The following is a 21433-nucleotide window of genomic DNA, read 5'->3' as shown; positions in this document are numbered from 1 at the left end:
GTAGTAGCCTACAATCCATAGTCAGCTTCACTCTCCAGGGTTATCTTGTATAACTGACTGGGGACATTTTATACCTAAATTGATTAATTCTGTGTATCTCAGATACATCTCTTATATCTTCCTTTAAGACTATGCTTATAGCATTTCTCCTTCTGTGAACACTCCCACGCCTACATTTGCTGAGTTTTAACTAGGCATACAGCACTTTGTAGTTGTAGGGAAGCCAAAGTAACTTAAATATGGTGACTGTCCTTTTGACTCATCTAAGTCCTTCCTACTCATATATACTGCCGAACACACCTTCTCAATAGCTGCATGAGTTTAAACTGCCATCAGTGTAACTCATGCACAAGCAGTGTGTTGCAGTGTCACTTGTTTGTCTCATTAATGGTTCCACAGATTCACAGGAGGGATTAACCAATCTTACACCCCTTTGTGTGTCCAACACCTAGCACAGTGTTTGGCATACAATGAGGTTCAAAAGATATATGTTGATGGTAATCAATTGTTTTCTAAAATTGGTAGGCTAGAAATACTATATCAAATAATGGTTCAATACTCAGGATGTTCTAGGCCAAATTGGTGGAATAAAAGTGTATAAATCATGACGATCAGAGCATCTCCCAGAGAATCTGGATGTCATTCAAGGATGAAATCAGGGAACTCATGATATAAATCAGGGAACCCAAATGTATAATCCATTGTTTCAATTGACCTCAGCCTGAAAAAATAAGCCCTTCATATTAAAACAGACTACAGAAAGCTAAAGGAAACCATACACCATTATACTGTACAAGCCAAAGGATTCTACAATAAAGGACTAGATAGCTGAGGCATTGAGGAAGTGGAAACATATTTTCTTTAAGAGAAAACTATAAACTAAATATTGATAAATATACAATAAATTAATAAGTGCATTATATTCAGAGGGAAGTGATAGGCTAGTGAAGATGCTTGAACCAGCCATGTGAAGATGGCTGAGTATGTGAAGATACTGGACACAGTGAGCAGCCTTACTGGAAGTATGGAACTGTGTCAGTGAAGAAAAGGAATCAAAGTGTCTCATTGTTAAAAGATCTGAAAGACCACTCTGCAGAAGAGGAGGAGGACATTTTTACGTCCATGTTGCAGGAGCGAACACCTGGAGTTCAAGGTGTAAACACTGGAGGGAGAAAGATTTTGGCTCTATGTGTACCAGTCTGTCCCAACTCCAGCCCTGATGATCTGTTGTACAGAATCATGAAAAGAAAACTTCGCCCCAAAAGCTGTTTCTAACCTTTTCCTGAACCAATAATGAGCACACCAATAACTTCAGAGTTACCTGCAGGAAATGTCCGAAACTAGCTGACAAGTATATAGTGTGTTAGGGATACATTCTGGGTATCTCCATGTCCACCAAGTTTTCCCATGAGCTTCACCATGCTGGTTTAGCCCAGATGGAACTTGAATTTCCCCTTTGGTTTAACTTAGCTAGTTATTTCCCTGCTGTATGAGAATGTACTCTGCATCCCAAGCCCAGATTGTACCAGCCCTTTGTCTGAAAATACTGGGTCTTAACCCTCATGCCATTGCCCACTGGCTAAGGTGTTATTTAGTGATTTAGGTGCTTAGGCTTTATAGACCCACAGAACGTGGTTTATGTCTTGGCCCATCACATTACTGCTTGTGTGATATGGGCCGGGTTCCTTGGCCTTTCTAAGCCTCAATTTTTTCTTCCATAAAACAGAAATGACTCATTAGGATTATTTAGAAGATATTGAATAATACCTTTGGTAATCTTAGTAGAGTGCCTACTCATATTGAGTGCCAGATAAAGAGTAGCTGACCCATTGAATTGGGCATCCTGGTATATAGACACCAGAGGAATCAACTGGATTCTCTATAACACTTTGGATACTATATTCTAAACTGCTCTCATTTTATTGACAGGTGCCAGCATTGCAAAATTCCTTGCTTTTGTCATGGTCTCAACTGTTTATTTTTTTCCCTCCACAGTGGTCCATATCTCTGTGGCCCTTGCATCCTTCATGAGTGAGCATGCCTATGCTATGGCATTGGGAATGATTAGAATGGGACCATCACGTGGTATATGACCTGCATCAAACCAAGGCTGATTGTGAATGCCTAATTACATGAAAACTTGGAAGAAGCAAGGGAGCATGTAGGTAAAGCAGACTACTAGCTATTCACGGCCAATATTGAGGAAGTCACAAACAGCAAATACTTGTCTAAAACTTGTACTTGACAGGGGCTCCTTAGAGTACATTTGTAAAAGGCAAGTAAAGCAAGTTATCCTACAAAGATGGATATGGCTTTATCACTGATAATATGAGAATTAAATGTAGAAAAAACAATGCAAATTACTAGGAGATAGAGAAATTGAAAAATTCAGGATTCTTACAGATTGCTTCTAGTTTTTATTTTCTGTTATCTCTATAAATAAAAGGCAGAAGGAAGATTACAAAAATTATCAAAGGTTTTAGGTGATATTAAAGTCTCCAAGTAAGAAACACTTGAAGTTAGATAACAAAAACAGTTTATTTGAATACTTTCATATATGTGTAAAAGTAGTCAGGGAAGGCAAATCTTTTTATCCAATATGCTCAATAAAGTTGTGAAACTAAAACTGATTGAGAATGGGGATCTGTAGATGACACATGAAATGACTCTGGGGTCTTAGGGAAGACTGCTCTTCGGTTTCTGCACACTGAGTTTCTTGTGGTGAAGTTCTTGGGTGCATGAGGTGTGATCAAACAATATAGTGAATGTTTAAATAAAATATATACATATATATTACAGTGAAAGACACATTGCCATTAACCCCCCTGAAAATACTCCCCCTCACTTTGAACACAATTATCCCGTCATTCTTGCCACTTTCTGAAGCAGTTCTGGAAGTCCTCTTTTGTGTGTCTTTAGTTGCACTGTCAGGGCTGCCTCCGTGTCCTGAATCATTTGGACTTTGGGGAAGAGCCAGAGTTGCATGGTGCCAGATCCGGTTAATAAAGTGGGTGAGGATATACCATAATGTTATTATTGGACAGAAATTGCTGTACACCAGAAGCGATGTGTGATATGGAGTGTTGTCATGATGGAGGATGATTTATAGCACACTTTAAAACACACCTTCTCTCACCCATAGCTGACACCTAACTGACTGCACCAAACAAGTTGAAACTTACTGTTATTAATGTTCAAAGTACCACTTCCTGTGTTGAAGATCCCTGCCTTTCCATTGGATGGCACTCGGCAGCAGCATTCACTGTATTTTGTGATTACAACAGAAAGGCTCCTTGTCACTTATCACTTCTGGTATGGCAATTTCTGTCAAAAAAACATTGTGGTGTGTCCTTATGTAACTTATTCACTGGATTTGTCACTGTGCAACTTCTGGCTCTTCCCCCAAATCCAAATGACCATGAAAGGTAAATGTTTTGAATTGATTCAGGACATCAAAGCAGCCACAAAAGCGCAACTAAAGACACTCATGAAAGAGGACTTCCAGAACTGCTTCAGAAAGTGACAAGAATGATGGGATAATTGTGTTCAAAGTGAGGGGGAGTATTTTGAGGGTGATTAATGGCAATATGTCTTTTATTGTAATAATATATATATTTTTTTTAATTTAAACACTCACCATATTGTTTGATCACACCTGACATGAGAGAGTAAGAGAATTATGGTGCATGTCATCCTTCACATCAAAGACACATGGCAAAGGGTGGTGGGATTAGAGGGCTATGACATTGGAAATTACCTCTGAGATGAATGAATTGTACTTTAACATCTACTAGTAGAGCCTATCTTGTAGGTTGAAAATCCTTATAGCTAAAACCTTATTACATTCCTGTGAGTTCATTGACTGGGAACATCACCTTAATATTTTGTTGTAACCAAAATGGATGTGAAATTTGCCATCAGGGAGGATATTAGAAACAAAACAGATAATATTTTTGAATCCTTATAAAAGGCTTTTCTGTCCATACCTGATATACTTGACACAGTTGATTTTCCCAGAGAGATAAGGGGAGAGAGCTCAAGAGAAATACAACTGAAATTGTCAATAAAACGTAATAATTGATTGACAAGACAGGGATACGTTAGACTGATATGGCAGAGGATGAAGATCCTGAGTGACTTGTACAAGATCGTGAGTAATGTGGACAAGGTGATTTCACAAAAGGACCCCATATATTAAACCACAAGCACAGCAGCTGTCTTTGAAAATTCAGAGTGATAAATATCAGGAATTAAGGAAAAGTGCCAATGCACAGAGGGGATGCATTTTGAGAACACTTATAATTTGTGTATAGGAAACAGATGGATTCACGAATAGTTCGAACACTCACACAAGGAAGGGACTCAGGGCTGAAAAGAAAATTCATGGATATAATAGCGTTAGTGTGTGTCTCCCCTGGCATATATTTCAGAATGTCAGAGGATCGTGGTCTGGGTGGATTTAATTAGATAATTAGTGGTTTCCTTGTTCCAGATAAATTCATCCGCTCTACCAAACACTGGCTAACATTGCTGCCCAGAGTTAGAATCATAATAGTTATATTGCCTACAAATTAATGGAAGAGACTTTGCATCTGATGAGATTTTAAATGTGTTGTGAAGTTCGTCACTGAGACACCTTCACGCCTGAGTATTTAGCATAGTGAGGGCTGTGGCTTATTCAGAAATCATGATGCGTTGCTAAGTGGCTACTCGGTGGCCTCACTCGTGAACAATTCGTTTAGTGCCAGATCAGAAATGCCACAAATTGAATTTTTAGGGCACAGATATTGGCTAGTGTACATTGGACAGGTGTATGTTCAGGATTCTCGTTCCAAAGTGAACTTTGAAAAAATAAAACATATCTCCTGAGTACTGGGAAACTGATACCCCAGCCATGGAGTGTGCCGTAGTGGTATTGTTTGGTAAGTCAATTAAAAAAGCATTGCAAACTCCATGTCATCTAAAATCTGAGGACCTTCAGAAGGCCATGTGAAAGGGGCAGACAAGAACGTCTCTGCTTCTTTGATACACATCCTTAACAAGTCAATGCTCAATACTGAGGTTTTTAGGTATTGACTTTTCCTGAAATGGTAAACAGAACAACTTAGAGTTTTATAAAAAATCTCTTGTTTTACTATTGCTCTCATCTTGTTTATAAGGCTTACCTTCTAATTTTATTTTTTTTTCTAATTTTAAATTTACAATAAAAAGCAAACAAGAAAAACTCTCAAGGAAATGTATTTATCCAACGGCAATCTGATAAAAACACCAATAGACACGAGCCACAACTCAGATTTTGCATGTGCCTGACCAGTGTTTGGTGAAATAGCCTGAGTCTCGACAGGTGTTCCTGATGCCTAGACAGTTTCAGAGAGTCTGAGCACTGTTTATAACATAGAGGATGCATTTACATGTTATTGCTGCTTTTTCACTTTTATATTTCAGCAAAATGTCAATTAAACGATACGGTGTAATATTATTCTTATAGAGTGGTTGTTCTGACAAAGTTTACATTTCAGATGATTTTTACAAAAGTAAGTCAATTGTATAAAAAATTTTAAAAAGTGAAGGGTAGTGAAAGAGAAATAGAAAGTACAGTTTTACAATCAAGTATTTTAGGACTAAACTCTAGTTTTGTGTCCTGGCATAAACAGTTTCTAGTTATATGACTTTGGGTGGGTTTCTGTGGGGGGTGGTCAAGCCTTTTGTTCAGGGAGATGTTACATAATACATAATCTCCAGATATATATACAGAGGGTGCCAAAATATGTATGTACATTTTAAGAAAGGAAAATGTATTAAAATTGTAATAATCTACACAGATAACAAAAGGTGAATACAAGTCATGTGTATACATTTTTTTGGCACCCTCTGTACATGTTTGCTTACAAATGTGATATGTAATTGGTGCTCAGCAGCTGGTAGTTTCCTACTGATATAAGTGGATGTACATTTTCCTAAATTTGAGCCTTGTTACTAGCATGACTTATCATGGTGTCCGTGCCCAGTGTCGCTGTATTTTACTCTTTGAGCTGGAAGTTGTGATGATCACTCCACAATCTCCTCCTCCCAGTGTTCACACCTGACAGGCTGTTCCCGAAGCTACTGCCTCTCCTAAGCGCTCTGCAGGCATGGTCTCTGGGGAAGCCACAGATGGACTTAGCGCCATTTTACACACATGGTTCCCTGCTTTTTCTCCTGTGCCTGCCCAGGATCTTTCACCTCCCCAAAAAAGTGAAGGCTGTTCTGAGGGTGAGATAAAGGATGGGGATAGTATTCTCCCCTCCAACTGTGGGAGCCCTAGTCATTCTGCAGTTCTTTAGATAACCACCTAAAAATGAATTCCTGCTATCTGTCTGGCAACACTAGGCATGGAGGCTGCAAGAACCTATGAGACAGGCCCCTGCCTCTAAGGGGTTTGGAGTTGCTTGGAAATGCAGGTAAACCAACAGGGGCAAAGAGGTGAAATTGGCTGTATGCTAACAGTTCACAAGCCCAGAGGAAGTGTCAGTCCTTGAACCATATCCTGATTCAGGGGACAGGCAGAAAGCAGGCCATTCAGTTCTACAGAAAATGAAACTCAGGGTTTTAAAGAACTTTAGACAGAATAACTCAAAAATGCAATTCAATCTGTAAAACAACCAGTTCTGATTGAAAACACAAAAGAAAATAAATAATTTCATATTTATCTGCCTCTCTAAAGTCAACATAAATCCTTAAAATTGTTCCTCAAATTGGAAGGTGTGCTTAATTCTTATTTCAAACTAAGAACAAAGGAAGAACCTGTAAAAATGTATAAGAGCTTCAAAATTGAGCTCCCAAATAGAATAGTTCCCAAAAATCTATTTTTAAAGATGAAAAAGTTCATGTTCTTTATGCATATTACCACCTAATATTTCTAGTGACCCAGAATAAAGATGATAATTTTCTCAAGTTCAACCTGCCATAACTAAATTTAATCCTCAATTTAACATTACTTTCGATTAGAAAGAGTGATAGTGGGCAATCAAGAAATAACAATAAGTATAAAATAGATTTTTTTTTTCCCCCATGAATTGGGGTCAACATAGAAAAATACATGTACAAAACAACAGCAATTTGTAATCATACTTGGCATTGATTTAAGGAAATAGGCAGGTTTTGAAAAGGAACGATTATGCTATCAGTTGCCAAATCTTCACATTTTATGTATATTTAGAAAAAAACAATAACAAAAAACCATGTTTGGTTACGTTTTTTCCTAAACTAAAAGCAACATAAACTCACAAAGTATTTTGTTCTGTGCCTGAGCGTCTGTCTGAAGCCTCCTCCGGGTTCCCTTGCTCTACCTCCACCTCCCTTTCGTCACCTTGGTTGGGGACAACCTGTCACTGACATTACAAGGCCAAGAGTTCGGGCCTAGGGTAGGGAAGGAAATGTTCTTTTTTTTTAAATTTGGTGCAAACTGTTCTTTACTTAAAAGCTGAAGATTGTTTATAATAACAAAATCATTGTAGATTTTGTATTTGCTTTATATTTTTAATGCTTTCAGTTTCTTTCCAATCTTGGATAAAAGCTGTTGCGCCCAGTGGCTTTAAGATCAGCCCCAATTGCAGGTCTCCATGCCACAATTCCAAAATAGGGCATCTTTGGTCAAGTTACATAACTGAGCTAACTGGGTCATTACAAGGTATGGCACATAATAAACAAATAAGTACACAAATCAGTACTCAGTAAATCAATACATTCCCATTAACAATTAGACTTTCATGGTGTGTACCTGTTTTTATAGATGAATTGAGACTCAGTCAGTGAACTACCCAAGTTACCAGAAAAGGAGGAAAACACTAAACTTTTTGCAACAGACATCCTAATTTCCCTAGAAACTGGAGCCGTGCTGGAGAGAGGACTTATATATGGCCTAATTATGTCTGAATGAGCTCTCAATGGCTATTAAGCTACCAACAATCTGGGTACAGGAAAATGACAGAAAAGTACACCAGTTACCATTAGCACATCTCAGTTTTAGTCATCGGAAGAGAAAAGATGTCCTACCCAGATGCTGTCTTCTTGCTGATACTGTTTCCAGTTGTGCCCTGTGTCACTGAACATCAGGCTGTAACTAGTCACCCAGTCAGAGCTTCCATATCTTCCCTGCGTGGCCACTGCCGTAATCTCCACTCTGTGTCCCAGGTCCATCTGGAGCCACTGTTGAGCGTTGGAATCTGCTGGGGACCAACCGCCAGCTCCTGAAAGAGGATCAGACAGACAGCGTGGTGGTAACATCTCACATAGCCACAGATTTCGACTCTTAAAGAGAAATGAGACAGTGTTCAACTAAGATGTCTTTACCCCAAATATACCCTGCCACTGCTGGTAAACCCCTGGTACTTTCTTGACCAATTGTCCTGCTCCCCTTCCACCTAATCTGCTTTCATGGTTTAAGATCCATCTCAAATGCTATTTCCTCTATGATTCTTCTGCTCGTTGCTCAGTCTTTACAGTTTCCATCTTCTGTATTCCTAGTGGAATTTGTTCCTTTTTTTTTTTTCCTTTTTTTAAAAAACGGTTTTACAATCTTAATCTTTAATATGCCTTACTTATATCCTCTGCCTCAGAAGTATCTCCTTCATTCCTTCTTTTCTTTTTTTCTGTTATCCCTCTTCTCTTTCTCTTTTCTTTGCTTCTTATCTCTCTCCAAATATGTGCTATAAACCTGCCACAGACCAATATTCTGCTGCGGGTACAAAGATGTCAGATCACTGACAATGTTCCTTCATTCAGCAGATGTTTACTAAGTTCCAGGAGCATGCTGGGTGCTAAAGAAAGACAGACAGGCAAACAAAAATGTGTAATGTGAAGTGACAGGAAGCCTTACAAGACTTAAATGCAAAGTGCAATGGGAGCACAGAGGACAGAATGCCTTGGTAGGTCATCAGAGAGACCTAAATACAGTGACAGTGGAGCAGAAACCTGAAACAAGTATGGCCATTTCCTACGCAAACAAGGTTGGGTAAAGAGAAATTTGGAGAGATCACCCAGGGTCAAGAGAACAGCATACGCAACAGCTCAGAGAGACATGACAGACCCCACATTCCTGGAGCTCCATGTCATTCGGTTTACTTGACACACAGAAATGTTCTAACATGTAACAAAAGCCTTTGGGTCCCATCATTTCCTAATTTGACAAACTGGAACTTTGCAGAAGATCAATATTAGCTCTCGTTTAGTTGGAATATTTTTTGTTTCCATTTCACGTAGGAATGAATGATATTCATTTTTACTGACCTAAAAGTTCACAAAAGTTCTGAACCCTGAGTTGGAGCTACAGCAGAATGTCCTATGTCATGGGTGTGGATGAGACAAAAGCAACCCCTTGGGACACATTGCTCAGAGCATTGGATCAGGGAGTCAACTGAATTTTTATTTAGGTGGGTTCATAAACAAATTCCATTTTATTTCACCCTAGGTCAGTGAAAGTCATTTTAGCGATTCTCTTTATTGGATAAAGGATGTATATATATAGCAGTTTGACAGCTGGAGTATAATACAGGGCTTATGACTTTTTGTGAGACATCACTATTTTAGAAATTAAATCTTCAAATTTAAACTATTTCTTTTTTACCCCCAACAATCGACAGCTGGGCTTCCTAGTCGTGCTTTAGAGTTTTCCTTCATTTATTCTAATTATTCTCATCATATGCACATATGATAAGAATTTATGTTGAGGACAGGAGAAGGAAAATAGAATAAGGGATTCACCCCACCACCTTGAAAGAATAAAATGACAGAAAACTGACCAAAACTCAAATGAAAAAAAAGGTTTCTTCAAATTTGTCAAAAGAAAATCACATCTTCATTTTGCCCACAGTAAAAACCTTAGCTTATTAATCCCCCTAACATTAAATGGGATTGTTGCTTTTAGCATTCATTAACACATCAAGAATTTTCCAACCCCAGGAGGTTCAGCATAAGCTCTTAAATGGAGGGATACAGTCTGGGTGATAACTGCCAATGACTCTTTTCCTGCTGTTGAAGATGCTCCCTGCATCACAGCTAATAGACCAGACACCCAGGGTTGCCATGGTTGCTATGGCAAACATTTTGTGCCTTCTCCTGAACAATAAATGTGTTTTCACAAATGATGACAGCAGCCAGAAGATACTATCTGCAGTTGCTCTAAAGACACACCATGCCCATGCTAGCTTCCTGTGTCAGAATTGTTCTCTAAATTGGGGGTGTAACATGCACACCAATACCTGTGTTTGGCAGCTTAAAGGTGTTAACTAAGGTGGTGTGACTGTAATGGTGGCTGTAGTATCAATGATTATTAATTGCAATTCTCATGAATCTTGCAGTTTAAATTTAAAGAAATTTAATGGAAATTTAAAGAACAATTTTAATTTCAAAGAAAAAATAACTTCACCTTAGATTTCGATAGCATCTAGAATTTTCCAGTAATTTTCAAACATGGGCTACTGAATGATTTACAGGGTATATCCTGTTTACTGCTAGCACACCCCAAGCCTTATACTCTATATATTGCATTATTGGACTTTTTGGGAAACGAGGAAAAGAGGAGATGCTGATCTGAAAACCAAGAGACCTGGTTCCAGACCCAGCTCTGCTCCTGGTGTTAGATGAGATGACAGATTCTCAAATATGCTCAACCATCAGAAACAGCCTGAGAGCTTGTGAAGACCACTTTCCTTGACCTGATCCTTGATAACTTACTCAGGGGCCTACCCTGGAATCTGTGTTTTAAGAATGGTGCTCATGACATGTGGAGTGCTTTGGGAAATACTAGGTGACATAACTTTTGAAATTTCAGTTCTAATATTTTACTGTTAAGAGTTGCATGACTTATCTTTAACAGTCCCACTTAATCAAATCCAACATACTATTTTTGATTAGTAAAAGCAAATATATGAACAATATGAAATATCTTCTGGATCTAAAGATGGACACGCCGTGAGTTTGATCCCTAAACACCCCAAACCCAACACGGATGGATACTTTAAGTCAGAATTACAAGTGCCAAGGACATCTGAAAATCTGTGAGTTCAGAACTATCTATTTCCCCTCTTGTTTGGACATTTCTTTTCAGTCCCAGTCAGCCCTTGGTGCCTCTCATCACCCCCATTCCACAAGTCCTCGGAGTGTTCACCCACACACACTGTTAGCGAACAGTCCTGGCTCAGGGCTGGCACTGCCCTAAGCAACTGGCCAACATCAACGCATTCATCACCACAGCAGCCCTGCATGGTAGGTATTAGTATCCCTATCTCACAGGTGGGGAAACAGAGGGCAGCACTACTGGGCAGCGTTTCTAAGATGACACAACTAGTAAGTGGCAGAGCAGAAGCTTCAAACACAGAAAACCAGGAGCCTAGAGCCCAAGCCTCACCATTCATCGCACAGCCTCTGAACAGCAGAGAACATGCTCCTCCGAGTCCTCCTTCCTCTTAGCAGTCCTCACCAGAAACAATTCACACCGCACATTCTTCTCAGTATCTCACTTGATTCTCACAGCCATCAGCAATAGTATTTTTAATTTCCATTTACTAGAGAAGCAAGCCACCTCAAAGGGCCAACTAGTTTATCCAGGTTATATGGTGAGAGAGTGCTCTCCAGCCCAGTTATCCTGATTTCTCATCCTTGACAGAGGCTTTATCAGGAACCAATGTCTTAAACAAGCAGGAAATGTCTCTTATGGAGAACTCTAAGAAAGATCTCAAGTAACACCAGAGACTCAGGTCTCCTGAAGCCCAGTTCCCTGCTCAGCCTTCTACACCGCGATGCTTATCCCCAAATTCACATGCTAGGGAAGGCTCTACACATGAAACAAAATAATTGGTCAAGAATGTACACATTCGTTTTTTGGACTTATTTCCATTTCTATCTCAGAAAGGGAAATGAGGGCTGATTGATGTCATGCACTAGAAATGGGTGCAAAACACTATATACAGGTCTTTGCTAAGTGATATTTTACAACTATCATTCAAAAAAAAAAAAGAGTCCATTTAGCACAAGACCGACGGGAGCTAAAATATTCACATATAACATTTTCATACTAATCTGTTGGAAGCACACAGCCTGGTCATTTTTAAAAACTTTAAAATGAACCCTATAGGGAACAGTTTTCTTAAGTATATGCCTCCCCCAGATTCACAGAAGGCCCTAAAAGCTACAAGCACATTCTCACAAGTGACTAGGAGGTTAGGTTGAGTTACAAGCTGCATCTTAATTATTAAACAGTTGGTGCCTCTGGAAGCAAAGGTTTGAGATTTTTCAGGGACAAACTACCTAGTGATGTTAATGAGTAAAGCAGAGGCTCCCCATAAATATTTAACATTATACAGTATGGGTAAGAGTTATAGCTACATTCACAAGCCTGCTCCTAGGGCTTGGGATGGCGTCTCGCTCCTCTATTCGGAGCATCGTTAGCATGCATTTGGGACTTGTCAGGACTTCTGAGGCTGGGAAATTGTTGGTGGTACACGGCCTCATCCTTCTGCTACTGGGCAGATATGCTCAGACCTGCACATTGCAGGCTGCTCCTGCCAAGCGCTTCTACACGTCTCTCTGCACATTTATTTAGGGACTAAGGAACCTCCTGGGTGAAAGGACAGTGGGAACTTGTCCAAACACACTATGAGTTTCAAAGAAAGTAAAAACCTCTGGGAAAACCTGGAGTGGCCCTACTTGAAGCCAGTTTGCAGGAAAGAACAAAGGATCTCATAAGAGCAAATTCATGTAGGGGAGGGAAAGTTTTGAATTTGAATCAAACCCATTTATCACAATTGAGGCTGACTCAAGAGCAAAGTCTGGGGGTGTAGCTGGCTCTCTGTGTGTGATTTAGAAGTCAATTTTGAGACATGAATTTGAGTGCTAACTAGTTCACTTGGGAATTGACACTAGGCAGTTAGGTGAAGAAAATGGAGATGAGACAGGGAGGAAAGGAGACCCAATTTGTGGTTTATCAGTTAGCCAGCCATTGCTAAGGGTGGGCTGAATCCCACCAGTGTATACGCCTTAGGGTTCTATCACCAGAGTGGGAGGAAACTAGGATTTTTATACACAAACTCTGTCATGTCCTGGCTGAAGGCTGCTGGAGGGCAGGGCAGTATTACAGCACAGAGCAGAGAAGGGAAGGTGTAGCTGTTGACGGTGGAAGCAGTTCTGTTGGAGACGTCCTCAGGGCTCCACTCAGATCCTCTTTAGAGGATACATTTATCTCCCAGCAGTGGGTGGTGGCTTGCTCCTGTCCGGGATCTTGCTCCCGTGCAGCCAGCTGTTGGGCAGCATCTTTCCTGTGTTGAACCCTCCCCAAGGTCCAGGGCCAAATATGAATCTGAATTGGTCTGATGAGCTCTTCCGGGACCCCACCCCACTCGGCTCCCTCAACCCTGGAGGTACTTACTCCCAAGCAGGCAGCCCTACCCTCATTATACACTTTTTTGGAAAACTGAACCCAGCTGGGTGGCAACTGGCCTTGATGTGCTCTGAAACTTTTGCTAAGTAGCTCCAGACTCACCACTGGCACCAAACCAGAGTCTACACTAACCTGGTGACCACAACTCTTCCTACTCTAGTGACTCCCTGAGAACCTATCTCACCCAACTCACATACTGCACAAGGCTTTATCAGTAGCCAAACTTTAAGGGAGCCAGAAGGTGGCAGCAGTCCTCAGGGTGTCCTGGCTTTTGCAGAGCAACACCAGGCCTGGGATTGTTGGCAGCCATCCTCAAATCACAATGTGGCCTCTCCCACGTGCCTTCAGGTTTAAAACAGGCAGCAAACAACTACAGATAGCTTTATAGCTCCTACCAGGTACTCCCAAGCCAGTCACAGGCAGTGGGTGACCTGGGCCTTCACCAGAGTCCCTCCCAAGAAGTTCCAAAATGAACACGTTTGGAGATTGGCTTCACACTACAGCAGAGCACTGTCCAAGTAGCCCCACAAGCGATACACACAAAGGGTGGTCTCAACAGGAATCAGAGCATATTGTGGCATATCCTGTTCCATGTCATGTGGTAAGCTCACCCGCAAAGCAGTCCATAAGCTTTAGATGTGGCCAAGCCCTGCAGTCAATCAACCTGTGGGTTAATCCCACCCACTGATGTGCCAATAGCAATCAAGTCTCAATTATAACAGGAGGTCACATACAACCCACACAAGGGACACTCCTGGAGCTCTTGGCATAGGTGACAAGGGAGACTGTGACACTGGGCCCCACAGGGCATCTACCATATACAGCCGCCCAGTCAAGACTGGGAGATATAGCAGGTCTATCTAATACCTAGAAACAAAGACAGAGAAACAGCAAAAAGGAGAAAAACAAAGAAATAAATCCCAAATGAAAGAACATGAGAAAACTCCAAAAAAAAGAACTAAACAAAATGGAGGCAAGCAACCTATCAGAAACAGAGTTCAAAACAATGGTTATAAAGATTCTCATGGAACTTAGTGAGAACTTCAACAAACAGATGTAAAGCATAGAAAAATATATAGGAAGTATAAAGAAGAACCAGTCAGAAGTGAACAATATAATTGAAATTAAGACTGCAGTAGAAGAAATCACCAGCAGACTAGATGAAGCAGAGGATTGAATTAGTGATTGGGAAAACAAGGTAGCAGAAAACACCCAAGCCAAAGAGCAAAAAGAAAAAATAAACCAAAAATTAGTTTAAGCGATTTCTGAGACAATATAAAACATCATAGATGTACCATAAGGAGAAGAGACAAAGCAAGACATTGAGAACCTATTTGAAGAAATAATGACTGAAAACTTTCCTAACCGGTGAATGAAATAGATATTGAAGACCAGGATGCACAGTGAGTCCCAAACAAGATGAACAGAAAGAGGCCCACATCAAGGCACATCATAATTAAAATGCAAAGTTTAAAGACAAAGAGAGAATCATAAAAGCAGAAAGAGAAAGGCAACTAGTAACTTACAAGGGCGCTCCCATAAGATTATCAGCTTATATCTCAACAGAAACTTTGCAGGCCAGAAGGGAGTGACACAAAATATTCAACGTGATGAAAAACAAGGACCTGCTTGAACTGGATATTTTGTGGAAGAGATTCATTAGAAACAAGTCCTTAGCAGAATAAATGATAAGGATTCTTTTAATAAAGTCTGTGTTTTGTTTGTTTGTTTGTTTTTTATCAGACATGTATAGTAATTAGAAAAATAAATCCCAGATATAAGGAACTGACTGTGTAGAGTGTAAGTAAGATAAGTATAGTTTGAGACGCTCAAACGGAGCCCCAGCGAAAGAGCCACCATAAGATAAGGAGCAGTCAGGCTGGATTCCTAGAGAAAGGAGAACTGTTTCCTGGTTCCTTAGAGATGGTTATTTTACCATTTTCGCTATATGGTGGATACAATAATCCTTAGCTCACCTTTATAATGACATTTCTACAATGTCTGAAATGAAAATAATTTTCTAGAGGAGTGAATAGATAAAGTAAATCCTCCTTAACTACTACAGGTTAGACAAAGCAAAAGGATTCACCATTCAATCTGCTGTACAAATACAACTTAGTTCCTGCCAGTGTGACACTACTACAAATGCAGGAGTAAACTGCCAATCATTAGAGAAATGTATGTCATTAATTATCCTGCAATTAATTCCATTACTATATTTTCAGGTCACAATGATTTAAGTTAAATGCTCTGAACCAATGAATTGAAGAACATTTTGTCTTGTAAAATATTAGTTACATCAGATGGTGATTCATTGAACAAGTATTTTTAAGAGTGCCACTTAGGGGAAAAATAAATAAATAAAAAAAATCACAGCTTGGCCTTTAAAAGGAATTGACCAGCTATTAAGAGAAAAAGTAAAGGGTGAATTACGCGGGCTTATTTCACTTTCATTGTCAAATGTTGATGTTTAGAGCCTTTGAATCATTAAATTATCAGACAGCAAAAGTATTCATATGATTCCCCCCCTTCTTCCCTTAACATCATTTTTCTTTGCAATTATCTTGGCTGAATAGAAAGGGTCATCGTATTGGATTTGTCGACATTTGAGACAAAGTCCCAAAGCTCCTGTTAGATAGCAGATTTCTGTTCTGTATCTGTCTCATGTATATTTCCCAATGGCCTATAGCTGTCTTAGTAAGAGAAGAGGCCCAGGGCATTGTTTAAATATCTAAGTCAGTAATAGTTTTTGCACAGGCATATTGGGCTACAGTACGATTTTAAGGGTATTGAGGAGTCGTAGGCGTCCTTACCTCTCTTTCTCCCTTGATGCCTGAGAAATCCAGTCTTTGTGGTTAAAATGCTAACAATCCCAGTAGAAATGTTAATATTACCTGAAAGGGATAACTATTACACCAACAATAGTCAGAGTAAGATCTCAAATCAATGTGAATAGAGACATTTGTTCATATGGAGTAGACAGAATTAAATTCCAATCCAAGTCCTACCAATAATTGTCTGTGTATCCTTAGGTCAGTGACTTGACCTCTCTGAGTCTATTTCCTCATCTTTAAAAAAGTGAATAATACCAACTATCTTAGAGTACTGACATGATGAAAAAAAAAAAAAACAGCTTAAGTTTCTAATTTTTATAATAGTACGGTTTATTATTCACACTAGCTTAGCCAACTTTGATTTCCTTCTGTAAACAACAACAAATATGGAGTCACTTTAAAACAGTGCCAGAGCTGCCATCCCAAAGGAACTGCCTTGAACATCTTATGACTCAAACCTTTGGAATGTTAAACCAAGGCAAAATAACCTTTGGACTGCATGTAAAGCAACTTTGTGTCCCCAAGAACTGTTTTCAAAGATAACAAGAAACAGATATGACTACCAGCCTGATGGCTACTAGACAAAAAATTAAAAACATTGCTTAGAATTAACATCACTATGTTATGTTACTTCACCAATAGAAATGCCTTCCTTCTGTTAATGTAATTGTTTCCCTTCCCTTTCTCATAAATATCCCTTGCCTCTGTCTCCTAATCAGAACACTATTTGAGTTTCTGACTGAGTCAGTGCACTCAAACAGCTGTTCTTTGATCTCAAGTAAATGCTTGTTGCTTCTCACTTTGAAAGGACTTCTGCTTTTGTTAACACACCCATTCTCCTCTACCCTGAGATCCAAAGCAAAAAGACATGTGGGTAAGAATTGAAGCAGCAGAAGATTCAGGGATGCTCTAGAATAGTGCATCTCAAATTTGAATTCGCAAATGTGACAGTTGTTTAAGCACAGGTTCTGATCCATACATTTTGGGGCCAAGGCTGAGATTCTGCATCTTTAACATGCTCCCAGGTGATGCCTATGTTTTCACTCAAGGTCTATATTTTGCATTGTAAGGGAGAGTATGTATAAGGTAATAAAGAAAGCACAGGACCTGATAACTGTCATGACTTGGGCAGCTGGGATACAACAGAAGAAAGGAAATGGACTGAAAAGAAAGAAAGCCCTTGAAGGGAAGAGGAGAGAATCCAGTGACAGATTTCTGTATGTCTCACTGTCTTTTTAAACAGACTAGATTATATCCGTATCACATCTGGCTCAGTCAATCAGATGGGAGACTTGCGCTATCTTTCGCCAGCAGGCATTGTAGTGCTGCCTATGAAACTGGATCCCAGGGATTGCCACCTAGCGATCTGGAACGAGTTTCTAGAAGGTTGATATTATGCTAATTGTGAGAACCCTGATTCCTGCACTGTTCCCAATTTACATCTCCTCACAGAGGGACCAATGATGCTAACCTGAAAACCAACTTCTGAAGACCTTCACAAGTCCTTAGCTTTTTGCAACCAGTGCTGCCCAAGGGAGAAAAAAGGTGTGTATGCGTTTTGTGCCAAAGGCAAGCGGGTTTTAAGACTCTTCATTAGTCTATGAGCCCACGAAGCCAAAAATGCCTTGACATCAAAAATCAAATTCTCCATGGCAACCAAATTGTCATGCTAGAAACACACAATCTCAATTTACACAGGCAAGCGTCTCAAAAATATATTGAGTGAGGAAAAAGGATTAACATTTCAAGGAATAAAAGGTAAACATAATTGTTTGCAAAACTATATTGGAGGGGAGGATGGGGAGGAGAAGTACAAACCTCCCCTCTCATGGGGCCAACGATGACTGTTTCTATTTGCCTTTTAATCATACGAAGTAACTTAAAACCTTCCCCTCACTTTCAGGCAGGTCTAACCCACAGCTTAGTGGCTTTCTTCTCTGCCACCAGCTGCTGCACTTCCTGCTGACAATAAGTGCTTCTGGTAGCCCAGCTGACTTGAATGCCCAGATCAAAAGCTTTCTTGCCACAAAACAAATCATATTTGACAAAGTCAGATTCCTTCTAAGCCACAATTATATAGATGGACTTGGCAACCTAAGTGAATGGTGATCTGACCCCCAGTTTAATGCATTCTGTAGGTTTTTTGTTTTTGTTTTTCCAAAAGTACTTAGTTCTCTTCCTTGCTTTTCCATTTCTCTGTGTGTGGATGAGATGGGGGCTGAGGGGCATTGGAAGGGAGAATAAAAAATCCAGTTGGCAAATCCGTTCCACAGAGGAGAGTAGTGTGAAGACTATGTTGTAGTGGGCTTTCACCATCGAACCCCGTCGTCTTTGGGTACATTGCCCAAAAACACCTGAGCTCAGAGGCTGTTTCCAAGGGTGCATTTTGTCTCAGAAATATGAGTTTGTCATTGACAGAGCTCATTATACTTGCTTTAGTCTGACTCGGAGACTGACCACCAGCACATCTTTCCTATATTCTGTTCAATGTCCGAATTGATCCCTGTTTCTGACATGACATACTTACCAGCTGTGTGTACTTTCTTCCTGGAATAGATCAGAGAGGTGTACACCTGAACTCGAGCACACACTGGAGGTAAGGTGGACCTCAATCCCCATGTTTAACGTATGCCCACGGTCTACTGGTATCCCTTGCTGTCTGGAAGTTCACGTTACACCATTTTGCTTTTACGTAAGACCTACGTTAGTACCTGTTTGAGCTAATGGAAAAGAATCTGAAGATGATTTTTGCTCTCAAGTTAATGGCAATTGCTTTATACCATTTGGGCTTATGAAAGGATTCATAGGACCACTCTACTTTCGGATAGCAGGGGAAAGAGTCTACGATTCCCAGGGGATTCGGCAAATTTAAATGGTGCCAGATGACTTTCAGGAAAGTTCGTCTTTGTGAAATACTTCAGCAGTGATGAACTGCCAGGATGCCATTGAACACACGTGGTTCCATCAAGAGGACTTTGTTTTATGGAAGTCAAGAGTTTTACAATTTGAATTTCATCTTGGGTGGAATACCAAGGAGTTCCTTAGTAATTTTGTATAAGGCTAAAAGGCAGAGAGTACAAAAAAATCATAAAATACTGTGATAAGGGAGTGAACTAATGAATGAATGGAGTATGTTAAGATAAAATGACCCCAATCTTGGAAATCAAAAGAGACTACAGTGTGTCTTTTCAATGTCATCCTGCAGCAATTTTTAACAAGTTCACTCAATGATTATTTAAGTTTCTAAGGACAATGGATCTGTCATTTTGCTATGTTACTCAATAGTTGATTGTATCTTAGATATTGTGATGTTACATGTTAACTTATAAATTTGCAATAGAGAAGACATAACCCCCAGATTTTATTACCTTGCAAGACGTTAACTAATTTTGTATTTACCTAGAATTATTATTCTAATATTCATTATTTTCCTCTCTGTGTGGTGCCATTTTTTCCCTATGACACAGAGATAACAATGGTACCTGCATGAAAGGTAGTTGTGAGTAGTTGACGTATCTTAAGGGCTTAGAAGACTGATGGACTAATCATAAGTGCTAAGTGTTGCCTACAATTGGTCATTGATGCCAATGCAATGCCAAAAGGAACATCCAACTTGGGTGTGGTGAAGAAGGAAACTCCGTTCAATGCAAACAGCTCAATTGTGATACAGCAGTCTTGCAGAATAGCACAGTTGTGAGACAGTTCAATAGTGTCACAACTCAATATAATACAGCATGGCTGTGGAACAGCATGGGGACCCTCAGGTAAAGTGGCTCTAGAGTGAAGCCCATCTCCAGCTAGACAGCTCTGCTCCACTCCAGTCCATACCAGCGAGATGTCTTCAGTTTTCCAGGTCCAGTCTGGAAAACAGTCTTCAGTGCAAAGGAAAGTGCACACCTTGAGCCAGTTAGGAGCTGACTTATGTAGAGAGAAGTCCCTCCTCTGATCCTGGATCGGTCCACTCATATGCAAATGAGGACTCAAAATCTTCACAGTCTGATTGGTCCAAAAAGCACTGCCCTAATTTGTGAGAATGGGACTACTCTGACTGGTCAGTGAAGATGTTTGTGGGGACATAGCTGTGCAGCTCCAATTGGATAGGGAAAGTTTCCATTCTATCGGTTGAAATATGATTATAGGAACTCCTTTATAAGGGTTGAATCAGACAGCAGACACGGTGCAAGCAGGCAGTTCAGTGCAGATGACAGACAGTTTAGCGCAGGCTTCTTGAAGCACGGTTTGTATGCGAGGCTCCTGGTTGGCAATGACTGTTAGGCCCTATTTGTAAATTTGAACCCAGTTACACACCAGGAGCCTTTCTTGGTAGGTATCTTCTTTTTCAGAGTCAACAGTGTATTAGTGTTCTGATGTTTAGCTGTGTGCTTGTAGGCATAAGCTGAGAACAGGAGAAATGTAAACTGCTAGGCACACAATCCCAACATTCAGGGAGTAGCCAAACCTGATAATGACAGTACAGAGTAGTATATATTTAGCCTCTGGCTGTGAACTTGCCGTTTGAAACACTATATGGAGAATTCAAATCAAAACCAAGATGTTCTTTGAAATCTCTATGTACACCTGAGAGTATCCTAGGTTTCAAACCATGCGGAATACTTTGCTTTTTAAGGTATATTTGATGTCTTTCCTCTTAGAAAATAAAAAGGAAGTTTTAAAGGAAGACATGCAGGAAAAAAAGTGTTCATTAGATATGACTATAATTGCTTTTAAGCTGTTTCAGTGGAAAGGACGTAGTCTGTTTTTAGAAGGAGAAAATTGAATCATTACTTTATACTAATATTTTCAACATAAATAAAAAAATAGTTTTATCCTTAAATTTCTAAATTTTGTATTTAGGAAAACACATATGACAAATCTGTTCTTAATCACATTTATATACTAACTTATTTTATTATAATATATTATAATATATTCTATATTTTACGTGTGTATATGTACATGTGTAGATTTTATGCATCCATGTATACATATGTCTGTATTTTTATGTGTCCATATATGCTATTGCATATAGACGTATATGTATAGAGGGTGCAAACTCACTGCTTGAGCAACGTTGACCATCTCTTAAAACGTGTATATATATTTTTGGCACTCCCTGTATATCCAACCCTGTATATATCTATCTCTGTCTACATATAACTCTGACTTTGTATATATCCAAACATAT

General features: G+C 39.6%; 1 protein-coding gene across 2 annotated transcripts in view; it reads right to left on the bottom strand.

The window, feature by feature from the left end:
• The window catches only part of CNTNAP5 (contactin associated protein family member 5), an 807958-nt gene that overhangs the window by 612423 nt on the left and 174102 nt on the right, over window positions 1–21433 (bottom strand). For both annotated transcript variants that reach the window (XM_019749551.2, XM_019749552.2), the window contains exon 3: window positions 8035–8228. In XM_019749551.2, the coding sequence (XP_019605110.2) occupies window positions 8035–8228 (194 nt within the window). The remainder of the gene's footprint in view (window positions 1–8034; window positions 8229–21433) is intronic.

The sequence above is a fragment of the Rhinolophus sinicus genome, linkage group LG01 (genome assembly GCF_036562045.2).
Source record: "Rhinolophus sinicus isolate RSC01 linkage group LG01, ASM3656204v1, whole genome shotgun sequence".
Classification (NCBI taxonomy): domain Eukaryota; kingdom Metazoa; phylum Chordata; class Mammalia; order Chiroptera; family Rhinolophidae; genus Rhinolophus; species Rhinolophus sinicus.
The sequence above is the reverse complement of the archived record's forward strand: the minus strand, read 5'-3'. Positions and strand labels throughout refer to the sequence as shown.